This window comes from Penicillium manginii (genome assembly GCF_028828005.1).
Source record: "Penicillium manginii strain IBT 31320 chromosome Unknown utg000005l:1.0-5665137.0:1.0-5668048.0, whole genome shotgun sequence".
NCBI classification, from domain to species: Eukaryota; Fungi; Ascomycota; class Eurotiomycetes; order Eurotiales; family Aspergillaceae; genus Penicillium; species Penicillium manginii.
In genome coordinates, this window is record NW_026643106.1 from 5,011,012 (window position 1) to 5,023,428 (window position 12,417).

At 49.1% G+C, this 12,417-nt stretch overlaps 5 protein-coding genes across 5 annotated transcripts; 1 reads left to right on the forward strand and 4 right to left on the reverse strand.

Moving 5' to 3' along the window:
* Nucleotides 1-389: 389 nt before the first annotated feature.
* Nucleotides 390-1,393, reverse strand: N7533_008200 (ADP-ribosylation factor-like protein; the record flags this gene model as incomplete). Its single annotated transcript, XM_057104850.1, has 5 exons — nt 390-663; nt 754-825; nt 905-1,063; nt 1,121-1,243; nt 1,344-1,393. The coding sequence occupies 5 exons, from the start codon at nt 1,391-1,393 to the stop codon at nt 390-392; spliced, it is 678 nt and encodes a 225-aa protein (XP_056959807.1).
* Nucleotides 1,394-2,460: 1,067 nt separating this feature from the next.
* Nucleotides 2,461-6,284, forward strand: N7533_008201 (DNA-directed RNA polymerase I core subunit RPA135; the record flags this gene model as incomplete). Its single annotated transcript, XM_057104851.1, has 2 exons — nt 2,461-5,401; nt 5,464-6,284. The coding sequence occupies 2 exons, from the start codon at nt 2,461-2,463 to the stop codon at nt 6,282-6,284; spliced, it is 3,762 nt and encodes a 1,253-aa protein (XP_056959808.1).
* Nucleotides 6,285-7,432: 1,148 nt separating this feature from the next.
* N7533_008202 (GNAT family N-acetyltransferase) lies at nt 7,433-7,972 on the reverse strand (the record flags this gene model as incomplete). Its single annotated transcript, XM_057104852.1, has 1 exon — nt 7,433-7,972. The coding sequence occupies one exon, from the start codon at nt 7,970-7,972 to the stop codon at nt 7,433-7,435; it is 540 nt and encodes a 179-aa protein (XP_056959809.1).
* Nucleotides 7,973-8,427: 455 nt separating this feature from the next.
* Nucleotides 8,428-8,613, reverse strand: N7533_008203 (uncharacterized protein; the record flags this gene model as incomplete). The annotated part of the gene is made up of 1 exon (XM_057104853.1): nt 8,428-8,613. One exon carries the CDS (start codon nt 8,611-8,613, stop codon nt 8,428-8,430), a length of 186 nt encoding a protein of 61 aa, XP_056959810.1.
* A 1,556-nt stretch (nt 8,614-10,169) lies between these two features.
* Nucleotides 10,170-10,453, reverse strand: N7533_008204 (uncharacterized protein; the record flags this gene model as incomplete). Its single annotated transcript, XM_057104854.1, has 2 exons — nt 10,170-10,313; nt 10,388-10,453. The coding sequence occupies 2 exons, from the start codon at nt 10,451-10,453 to the stop codon at nt 10,170-10,172; spliced, it is 210 nt and encodes a 69-aa protein (XP_056959811.1).
* Nucleotides 10,454-12,417: the final 1,964 nt, after the last annotated feature.

Here is a 12,417-nt window from a genome sequence, read left to right on the forward strand (position 1 = left end):
GATCATAATACTTTATCACAATCACTCATACATACACCACTACCGCAAGACCAAATGTTATCACATAATTCGTTTCATCGTCACAGGCTGCGAGCCTAACCGTCTACTGGAACAGAACAGAGAAGAGCAAAGAAGAACAGACAGAACAGAACACAACCCCATTTCCAGGGCCAAGGTCATGAACAACAAAAACAACTTTCGACAGGAACCTTGGAATATGAAGAATCATAAACGAAAAAAAAACAGGGATATAGTGCCACGAAATGCGTCGAGCTAAACGAATTGCAAATGATGATCGCAGATAATCAAAAGTCGCAGATACAGTGGACAGAACATTATCAATGACAAGGCAAATTCAAGGCGAGGGGATGTTTCATCTTCACCTTATCTCATCGACTCGCCCGGGCAATCAGCCAATGCAGTACCGCGTCGAGGTTAGTCTCCTCTTTCGCGCTGATCCCATAACAGCTGACTTCCCGGTGCGTAATGGACTTAAGGTCCATCGCATCGATCAACTCATCAACAGACAACTTGACCGGTAAATCGGATTTATTACCCAGTACGAGGAGTGGGATTCCGTCCAGGGTGGGCTTGTTTATCAGCTCATGCAACTCCTCCGTGGCGGCGGGTAGAGCGCCTCGATCGGCGGCATCTACAATATATCTTATTTTTCGGCAGGTCAGCAGATGCGATGCGGTGCGGCCCCCGACGGAGTGCCGGCACGACGAAACGAAACGAAACAGAATGGCTTACACGATGGCGTTGACGCCCCGACAATATCGCTCCCACATGGGGCGAAAGCGAGGTTGGCCACCCAGATCCCAGCTGTGCGGGGTTAGAAACAACGGACCGATGGCGGGGGAGGAGAACGAGAAATGGAAAGGTAAGGGGAAGGGGGGGGTACCATTTTAGAGTCACATGGCCCTTTTGGACTCTTTTGGTGTTGAACCCGATAGTCGGGATGGAGCTGTCATCTCGTGAGCGGAAGCCGAGGGAAGCGATGGGATTTGATACGCTTGGATACGCTTGGACGATCAACGTACTCGATAGTGAATTCCCCGCCCTGCCAGAGTCGGTCAGTGATGGAACAGCGACAGCGATGACACAACACACAACATACAACGGGGAGGAAAGGAAAAGGACAAGGGAATGAAAGGGGACAGGACATACTGCTAAAACACGCAGTAAGGAAGACTTTCCCGCATTTTGCAGGCCGATCATGGTGACATCCATCTCGGTGGCCCTGCAGGGGTTCTCAAGGTTAGCCAGGCTTCATCTGCGGGGAGACACGGGGGAACGGGCCGGGGGGGGTCTTCCCGGACGCCTCGATGGCCCACTCTTACCAGAACATCCTCAGAAGCCAGTCATAGATGCTGCGGAAGATACCAGCCATGGCGAAGGGAGTGAGTGAGTGAGTTCTGGAAGATGAGAAAAGATGAGAAGAATCGGAGTCAAGAGGACCAAAACTGGATGTAGACCAAGGCGCGTAGATCGGAACCGGAATCAGAATCAAGACCAGGATTAGAGGTAGGGAGGAGGGCAAGTGGGAGCGTGACCAGTTATGATATAGGAGAGCAGGTCAGAACAGAGGAAAGCAAGCGGATTGGATTAGAGTGGAATAGATTGGATTGGGTTGGGTTGGATTGGGTTGTGGGAGAGAAGAGTGGGGTCGAGGGAGTGATGAGTGAAGAGGTCCTACACAGGGTGGAAGAAGAAGCAAGTAGAGTTACCCGCGGGACAGCGGGAAAAAGAATGGAAAAGAAAAGAAAAGAAAGGAATAGAATCAATAGAGTAAATAGAATAAAATCAAGAAAATAAAATAGAATAGAATAAAAGAGCACAAAAGCAGGGGAAAAGCCAAATAGCAAAAAAACCGGCGTTTAGGCAGTGTCGAATAGATCTACGCCCACATGACTCCCGTTGAGGGGCGCTTACCTTGAGGCTTAGGTACTCTCGGCCTGACGTCGTGTAGTGTGTAGTAGCTTACCTATTACTTCTTCCATTTTAATATCCCACTTTCACCCACTATAGTATTTCAGATACTAAATACTAAGTAAATCTATGTGTATTTACTCCATACAGTTCATGTATGTCCCATGTAGTTGCTTTATATGATTAGTCATACCCATTCTGATTCTGCCATCCTTTCTAAGGTTGCCTCAAGGTGGTCTTGGCAGCCTCAGTACACCGCCCTCTATCACCACGTGCCGATAAGGATCCACTCTCGAAAATTTCCCCGACAGCCCAGCAAGAAAGAGAAACCTCAGGTAGTCTTCATCCAAAGCTGCCATTGCTGGCTCACTCCTCTTGCTTGTTTGCGTATTTCCTGGCAGACTGAGGCTGAGGGTCTGTCATTCATTGCCCGTCTTTGAATTCCCCTTACTCTTCTACCTTATTCCCCATTGACCCCCCCAGCTTTTCTCTGCTCTATACCGGTTAATCCGACAGCTTCATTTCACAATGGCGCCCGCGCCCACCGACACCCAGTGGTCTGTCGATTTCGACACCCTGAGGCGCGAGAATCTCTACAAGAACCCTCCCAAGGATCACACCGCCTTTCCTTCCCTGTCCGACTCCATTCGCCCTCATATCGACTCCTTCAATGCCATCTTCGATGATAGCAAGATCCTCGAGGCCGGTCTGAAGGATATCGGCGTCAAGTCCTTCCTGGATGGCGAGCTCGAGACTCCCGAGCAGAAGAAGGCCCGTGTGGCTCAGGGCCTCCGCGCCCCCAAGCGCAACCGCCTAAATGTTCGCGTGAAGGAAGTTTTCCTCGAAAAGCCGGTCCTCCCGCCTACCAACAAGCACAGCCTTAAGAACCGCAACATCTACCCTTCAGAGTGCCGTGAGCGCCACGCAACCTACCGCGGAAAGCTGCGCGCCCGTCTCGAGTACCAGGTCAATAATGGAGACTGGATGGAGTCGGTGCGTGAGCTGGGTCAGGTCCCCATCATGATGCGCACCAACCGGTGCCACCTCGAGAAGGCCACTCCCGAGGAATTGGTCACTCGCAAGGAGGAGTCTGAAGAGCTGGGTGGTTACTTTATTGTCAACGGTAACGAGAAGCTCATCCGTATGCTGATCGTTGGCAAGCGCAACTACCCCATGTCCATCATCCGTGGTTCCTTCGTCAAGCGTGGTCACACTTACACCAAGTTCGGTGTGCAAATACGATCCGTCCGACCCGATCAAACCTCGCAGACCAACGTCCTCCACTACCTCTCCGACGGAAACGTTACCTTCCGGTTCTCATGGCGCAAGAACGAGTTCCTGATCCCCGTCATGATGATCCTCAAGGCTCTGGTCGAGACCAACGACCGCGAGATCTTCGAGGGTATTGTGGGCAGTGCCTCTTCCAAGGGCATGAAGAACACCTTCGTTACAGATCGTGTAGAGCTTCTCCTGCGAACCTACCAGGCCTACGGCAAGCACAGCAAGTCTGACTGCCGGGCTCACTTTGGTAAGAGCTTCCGTCCGGTTCTGGGTGTCCCCGCCGATATGCCCGACGAGGAGGTTGGAACCGAGTTCCTGCGCAGGGTTGTCCTGCCTCACCTGGGTTTCCAGAATGTCACCGAGTCCCAGGATTACGACAAGTTCAAGATGATCATCTTCATGATCCGCAAGCTGTATGCTCTGGTGTCCGGCGACTGTGCGCCTGATAATCCCGATGCCGTCTCCAACCAGGAGATTCTGCTCGGTGGTTTCCTCTACGGTATGATCCTCAAGGAGCGTATCGAAGAGTGGCTCCGTTCCTTCGGCCCCATCGCCCGTGACTGGAGCATCCGCAATGGTGGTGCCAAATTCACAGATCCCTCATTCGAACGCGATTTCCTGTCCAAGATCGTTAAGCGATCCAACGAGAATATTGGCCATGCTCTCGAGTACTTCCTCTCCACTGGTAACTTGGTCAGTCCTACTGGTCTCGACCTGCAACAAACCTCCGGTTACACTGTTATGGCCGAGAAGATCAACTTCTACCGATTCATCAGTCATTTCCGCATGATTCATCGTGGTAGTTTCTTCGCCCAATTGAAAACTACCACCGTCCGTAAATTGCTGCCGGAGAGTTGGGGTTTCCTCTGCCCTGTCCACACTCCTGATGGTTCTCCTTGCGGTCTGCTGAACCATTTGGCCCACAAGTGTCTGATTTCCACGGATAACCTTGAGGTATCCAACATTCCCAAGCTTCTCGTTCAGCTTGGTGTCCGACCTGAGTCTTCCGTCGCCATCGATGACAGCGTTGTCGTCCAGCTGGACGGCCGAATTGTTGGTTTCTGCTCTCCCGACCAGGCCCGCAAGGTTCACGACACTCTCCGCTACTGGAAGGTTGCCGGCATGAACAACGTTCCCCTCGGCCTTGAGATTGGCTACATTCCCAACTCGAACGGTGGCCAGTATCCCGGTGTCTACCTCTTCTCCCAATCCGCCAGAATGTACCGTCCCGTCAAGTACCTTGCCCTGGACAAGACGGACTACGTTGGCCCCTTCGAGCAGCCCTTCATGGAGATTGCCTGTCTGGAATCCGATCTCATCTCCGGCCTGTCCACTCACATTGAGTTCACCCCTACCAACATCCTCTCGATCGTCGCCAATATGACCCCCTTCTCCGATTACAATCAGTCCCCTCGTAACATGTACCAGTGTCAGATGAGCAAGCAGACAATGGGTACTCCCGGTACATCGATCGCCTACCGTACAGACAACAAGCTGTACCGCATCCAAACCGGTCAAACACCCATTGTCCGTCCTCCTCTTTACAACGCCTACGGTCTGGACAACTTCCCTAACGGCATGAACGCCGTCGTTGCCATTATCTCGTACACCGGCTACGACATGGACGACGCCATGATCATCAACAAGTCCGCCCACGAGCGCGGCTTCGGTCACGGAACTATCTACAAGACGAAGGTGCACACCCTGGCGGAGCGCGACTCTCGCCGCAGCAAGTCTAAGCGCGACGTGAGCAAGCTCTTCGGTTTCGCCCCCGGCGACGAGATCCGTAGCGAAGCCAAGAACATCATCGACGAAGACGGTCTCCCCCACATCGGAATTCGTGTCAAGGAGGGTGATAAGATTGCCGCCTGGCACAATGTCCGCTACGACGCCGCCTCCGACTCCTACATCAATGTCGACGGCATCACCCACTTCCTCAAATACAAGGATTCCGAAGTCGGTTACATCGAGAGCATCCGCCTCATGGGTTCGGAGAACGGCAACGAGCCTATCCAATCCATCAGCGTCAAGTACCGCATCCCCCGTAAGCCGATTATCGGTGACAAGTTCTCCTCTCGTCACGGACAGAAGGGTGTTTGCTCCCAACTGTGGCCAGCGGTCGACATGCCATTCTCCGAGAGCGGCATGCAACCCGATCTCATCATCAACCCTCACGCTTTCCCGTCCCGTAAGCATTCCCCATTTCCCCCAACGCCCTTCCCAAATTCCACACTAACAACTCTCCCTCAGGTATGACAATCGCCCAAATGATCGAATCAATGGCCGGAAAAGCCGGTGCCCTCCACGGCCACCCGCAAGACTCAACGCCCTTCAAATTCAGCGAAGAGAACACTGCAACCGACTACTTTGGCCACCAACTGAAGAAAGCCGGTTACAACTACTACGGCAACGAACCCCTCTACTCCGGAATCACGGGCAAAGAATTCGCCGCAGATATCTACATGGGTCTAGTCTACTACCAACGACTGCGTCACATGGTAAACGACAAATTCCAAGTCCGCACAACCGGCCCCGTAAATGGCCTAACCGGCCAACCCGTCAAGGGCCGTGCCAAGGGTGGTGGTATCCGTGTCGGAGAAATGGAGCGCGATTCCCTCATCGCTCACGGAGCCGCCTTCCTTCTCCAAGACCGTCTGATGAACTGCTCCGACTCCCAACTCGCCTGGATCTGTCGCGGTTGTGGATCTTTCCTCTCGACGCAGGTTGCTGTTGCGGGCTCGGGTGCGTCTCGTCGCGCTGCTGTTAATGCCGGCGCTATCGCTGCGGCCGCTAAGGCTGCGCCTAATCAACAGCCTGCATCTGCTGGTCCTGGCGGTGCGGGTATGGGCGGTGGTGCGTTGGGTGGTGTTACTGGTATCGTGCGTTGCCGTCGTTGTGCGCGTGAGGCTGGCTTTAATGACTCTAGGGCTGAGGCTTGGGAGGATGGCGATGGGTTGCGGTATGTTGGTGGTGATGATGTTACGGTTGTTGCTGTCCCTGGTGTGTTGCGGTACTTGGATGTTGAGCTTGCCGCCATGGGTATCCGCATGAAGTTCTGGGTTGATAACTGAGGCGATTCTCCGCCCTGCTGCTAGGGCGTGAGTAATCTCGTTTTCAGTTGTTGATCTGTAAAAAATTGGTTTTTGGATTTCCTTTTTTTTCCCTTTCTGGCCCTTTGTGCCAGTGGCAAGTTGTGCTTGTTTATATCTTCTCTGGTTCACAGTTTATGTCATAGATGGAGCGTCTGGTGTGATTTTCCATGTTGTTTATACTTTATTTTATGTTCTACGAGGTCAATATCATGTCTTCAAGATTATTATCCCAAGGTTGTTTAGCTCTGAGGTCCATACTAGCTACTCGTAGACTGCATAAATGAACGAACGCCGACAGGTAAAAGGAACTCGAACTTCTTGAACGACACGTCAGCAAGAGCGGCTGATATACATGGATGTATGAAGTGTGCCCGCGTTGTTCTTGCGCATTCCCACGAGGATGGCAGAGGATTCCCCGAACCGTCGATCTTGAGTATATAGTAGAGGATTGAGGAGTTTGTGGAAACGGTGTTCTCCGTCACCGTGTTGTAGTTGAACTCGCCCAAAACTCGTCTCATACTGAGCAGTTGGGCACCCTGCCTCGCAATTCTTGTTTGAGCAAATTCTTGCCGATGCCAATGCCTCCATCCCGCTGGCCGCGAGTCATCTTTGAATAGTGACACCGTTTGTGACTTTTAGGCGCATAGTGATTTGGTTTCTTGTTTTCTTGGTTTGCCGCATTTCAGAAGGGCGATCAGTTCTTGCGTTTGAGTAGGCTGTTTCGCGTAGCATATCTCCTTTCCTTTTGACACGACGATCATGCGCTTGAGAAGAAGGGTGTGATCCAAGAGCGGATGGGTAAGAGACGCTTCCTATGCAATGGTCCATGGGCTGTCAGCCTGTAATGAGTGCTTTGGAGCAAAAAACGACCTCAAATTCGAAAGCGATGTTTTGTTTCGACTCCGCCGCCCCAGTGAAACTAGTGCCTGGCGTGGGCCATTGACTAAAAGGCAGGTCAACCCCAGCGCGTAGCGTAGGCCTTCATTTCAGCGTCTATTGAGTAAGGTACATTCGATTGGGCAGTAATCAGCAGTCATCAAGAACCTCCGCAAATATGAGCTTTGCCATTGCTATGCGAGATTGTAATGATAGTATATGATGCAAATTCATGTCTCCAAACTATTTGGTCATAAGCTCTTCAGCATGATCAAATCTCTGTGAATAGTATCTGAGCCTATCTCGAAATCATGTTCACCCACAATTTGATACCCCCACCTCTCATATGCACGAATGGCGCTTGTATTCTCCTCCCAAACACCGAGCCACAAGTTGGTGAACCCTTGCTCCCGCGCAAGACTCTCAAGGCTTTTTGCCAATAAGCTGCCAACTCCTTTCCCTTGTGCCGAAGAATTGACGTATATCCGTTGCAACTCAGCTTTCTGGCTCACATGGGCGAGACAAGGGTCATCACTTCCGCGGGTCAAGTAACCGAAGCCGATAACTTGACCGTTCTGATCCACTGAGACGAGAAGTGTTCTAGACAAATCATCGATGTCATTCTCAATTGCTTCGGTTGAATATTCATTCTTGAGATATGTCGCAAGTGACTGTGGGTCGATTGCATGGCCAAAGCTGATGGTGAAAACGTGGACACCTATCTCGGCGATCGTGGCGGCGTCAGATTTCAGCGCCAAGCGCACGGTGAAAGGTGGTTGAGAAGAGGCCATGGTTGTAGGTGGTATTTTTGAATCACGGCCAGGAATGGCCAAAAGAAAATTGAACACGACGGAATTGAGTGAAATTCAGTCTAATGTTTTTTGAATGGATTGCGAGAGTCATTTAAACCCCAGGGGATCGACCGGCGGTTTCCCATAGCGGTCTAGCCCTGCGCCCTTCAGAGAACACCCACTGATAGGGTAGCAGTTGAACCCTTAAGTCTGAAGCTTGGTTTGCAATTTAGTGACAAAAACCTGCCCAGGTGATGGGGCTTTCAACTTGAATGCAAAAATATTTAATGGTCGGGGCCAGGGAATATGGGAAGGTCTAAGTTTTCATCTTAGATTCATATAACATCATACAACATGTTTTAGTGTGAAATCAGCCTCTTTGAATATTGTATGAATGAAACGTTTAATACTAACTTACCAGCAGCATCAGAGGCTAAAATTAAATCATTTTCTAATTACACCAGGTTCATGTCATCAAAGATACTGAGATCAATACCGCACCACATTGAGCTGTTCGACACCCAAAACTCATCCCCCTTCATAGCATTCTCGTGTCCATTTTCATGTTCCATCACCACGTTCCTGTATCCATTTACTTTGAAAGTAGCCAGAGGTGTCTGCACAGAACTGTGATCTCCCATGGCTGAGGAATCCCTATATTTTTCATGGTACCCATCACGATCCCAGCACCGAGATCCACCTTGACAAGAACGAGAGCTTTGGGAGGGCTCTCCATCTGACCCTGGGAGTGATACAGTTTGCGAGGAGTCTTTCAATATTGTCTTTGTGGTATCTTTAGCTGCAGATAGATCGTCACGGAAGACCTGGATAGGGGAATCGTGATATCCTGGCGAATCAGGAGTCAGATGCTGGCTCTGGGGGTCACTTTCTTCCTCTTTATTTATTCTTATGTATAGCTGCTCAGCCCCGTTCAAGGTCGCTGGATTTTTCCTCTCATTCGTTTTCATATATCTGTATGATTTTTATCAGTTTCAGAAGAACGAGGTTTGGTGAGTTCAGAGGCTCACTTGGAAGAATCATCTGTGTGTTGCTTCTTGCCTTGACCAAAAATACAAACAGCATCATCCTCTTTGCAGCGATGACATGGATTGAGACCATCGCACTTGAAGAGAGTTAGTACATTGCAACATACTGAATAGTCTCCGATTTTGCGCTTTCTTGTTTTTTCAATCCTTACTTTGCATTTTCTCAACCGACACCGGTCGCAGGCTTTGCGTGATCTTTTTAGAACTCTTTGACGGGAACGGAAAGGGTAGGGAGCCTTGTCTCTGAGCCGTTGAGTTGTCACTGCAGAATCCAAATGAGAAAAAAGAGGCATTTTCAGAGTTATCACAATTCCCCACTGGCAAACTGCACTCTTCTAATTTATCAGCATTTCCCATTTTCAAGCAACAGATGCCATTGACATCTACATGTGGAGTCCTGGCGTGATAAGAAACGGACAGAATGTTGTCCCGAGAGATCAATTCTAATCTGTGGATTATTGCGAGAAAGCCGATTAATAAATTCTTTTCTGTTGAGTGTTGAGGGACCCCGAGGTTCACCGACTCCTAATGACTTTCTAACCGAGGCTTCTCTCCATCTGATCAATGATTTCTCATCTTAAATTTGCCCGATACTGGCATTATCGATCGCTGAAAAAATTGGAACATTCAAGTGTTCAGGTGTGAAATCATTATTTTTGAAAATTTATCTGCATCCTGAGGTCTATAGGTAGCAGGTCTCGTATTAGAGTGTTAGCTTGGTGTGAAAGTAACCGCATGCAATTCAACTAGCCAACTTTGTTCATTCGACCGACATAGCATCCTTTATAAGCTACTATACGCTAGAAATTAATCGATATTTCTAACAATTTATTTGAGTAGTCCAATCAGCCAAGAATATGCTAAGCATTCTCTCTTGTCCGTAGCTTTGTGGATTGAGATATCCATATCTTACTTCCAATATAAGATCAGCGAAGAGCTGCCCAAGCCTGAAGTACACCAGCAAATGCTGTGAGGAATCCACTAGACTTTACCCCTCTGCGAATATACCAAGCAGAACTAGCCCAGGAAATGAGAACGAGTAGAGCAGCCATGCAACGTTGAAGTGGCTCTTCCAAGGATGTTGGATTTTGCGCCCAGTTGAGGTTTAGCAAAGCTGGGAGAATAAATGTTAGAATCAAATGTAAGTTGGCTTAATGATGTTTTACCAAAGGGCAAGACATGCCAGTCAAAATCAAGAAGCCGCTTCCTTGGTACCATCCGATAGTACTGCGTGTGTATGCAATGTTTGGCAGTTCCTGGAATGCGCGGAGGTTCATGAATTGTTTCGCAGCAGCCTAAAAAAATGAAGTCAGACTTATATTTTATCGCAATTTTTTCTTCTCAAATTGGCATCCATTTCATGACTGACCGCATGGGAGAAGGCAACAGCGAGGGAGCCGTATCCGGCAACTTTGAGGAGAGTAGTGTTGGGCATTTTTGTGAATGAGAAACGAATTTTTGATCGGCTTTCAGTCTTGAATTAGATCTGGATGATAATGGCGAAGACTATTAAGAGAATCATGACAGATGAGTAAGGCCCTAGCTCCCAGCCTCCTCCCTCCCAATCGAAGGGTCGGATCCCCAAAAAACCCCGAGTCAATTTCAACCTCGGCATGTGTTTTGCTTAGTAACAGACATAATTTCGGTCCGTACTGGCGAGTCAGTCTTTACTCCCATGTTAGCTGGATATGTTGGCGACAACACAAAATCGCGCATTCCCAACAAGCGGGGAGACGGGCAGATAGTCGGTCCGGTTCACTGCCAGTGCCCAGGTGGGGGGTGTATAATGGCATTCAGTCGCCACTGAGATAGATAATCCGAATTCCGTATGAACTCACAAGTTTAAGGTTTTTGCACCACAGAAATGGAAATGGGCTAACCCGAATAGAACAAGTGATTCAATTTCTTTTGGAATCATGCCATTGTCTATATTCTATCAGTCCGAAGAAAGAAGAGAAGAAAAGCTCTATATCAATTCCTTTATGGCTTTGAAAAAACTTCGTCTAGTGCTAACTCTGGTCCACTCCCCTTCAAATATGTACCAGTAGAAGAAGTTGAGAGACTGGAAAAGTACTAGGCAGGTGGATATCACCCTATTCTGATAGGAGATGTTCTTCAATCCCGATACCGAGTCGCCCACGGGCTAGGCTCAGTATCCTAGCCTATTCAACCACTTGGCTCTGCCGTGACTACCAGTCTAATTCATACGTGGCAGTGAAATTTGGAACGGCGGATTCAAAAGATCGAGAGGTTGATATCCTCAATTTTCTGAACCATTCTTCTCCATCTGAATATCCAGAAAAGACAATGATCCCCTGTATCAAAGATAGATTCGTCCTCCATGGCCCTAATGGCGCCCACCCTTGCTATGTGACAACCCTGTGAAGGTGCAGTGTCTCGAGTGCGAAAGAAGGATCATACAAACGCATCTTTCAGGCCATGACAGCTCGCTCGCTTATTGTGCAAATTTTGCTAGCCGTCGAGTACATCCATAGCAAAGGATTTGTTCATGGAGGACAGTCACCATTACTTATAGCTTTACAACCATATGCTTACACAACAATTCAATCAGACCTTCACATCGGGAATATGCTTTTATACTTCTCAGCTGATTTTAGTAAGCTCTCAATTGAAGAGTTGTACGAAAAGTATGGTTCGCCCGCATCAGAACCAGTCAGGTCAACCAGTTGAGTCTAGTATTCCATCTAGCATTGTCCTTCCTATCTGGCTTGAAAAGGCTTCGGAAGAATTCTCGCCTCCAGAGGCTAGAGTCTTTCTCGGTGATTTTGGAGAGGCATATAGACCCTCGAGAGAGTACCGATATCATTCGCACGCCCCTATGTCCTTTATACCGCCTGAAGCTCGATTTGAGCCAGAATGTGGCCTTTCCTTTTCAGCTGATATTTGGACACTTGCATGTTCCATATGGATAATACTGGGCTAGCGCCCCTTGTTCGAGGATATAATTTCCACGCCAGACGACACCACAGCCGAGCAGATTGATACTCGAGGGAAATTACCACTACGGTGGTGAGAGAAACAGGTGGCATGCCACGAATATTTTGAGGAAAGTGGAAACCCAAATCAAGGTCGACAGGTGAGGTCTTGGGAAGACCGCTTTGCAAAGCACATTCAACTCCCACAACAAAAGGCTGAAATTTCAAGTCTTGAAGTAGAAGAGAAAAATGCTGTTATGGATATGTTGCGATCGATGCTGTCTTTTGAGCCAGAAAAGCGGCCAACTGCGCAGGATATCCTAAAATGAGAGTGGATAGAGAGATGGGCGATACCGGACTTCGAAAAATCCCACCTCGAGGAGTGCCGGGGCCGCTGAAAATTCCCATGGTGCCGGGGTCGATAGCTATTTGATTGATTTTGCATGGGGGTATGGCTCTCAAT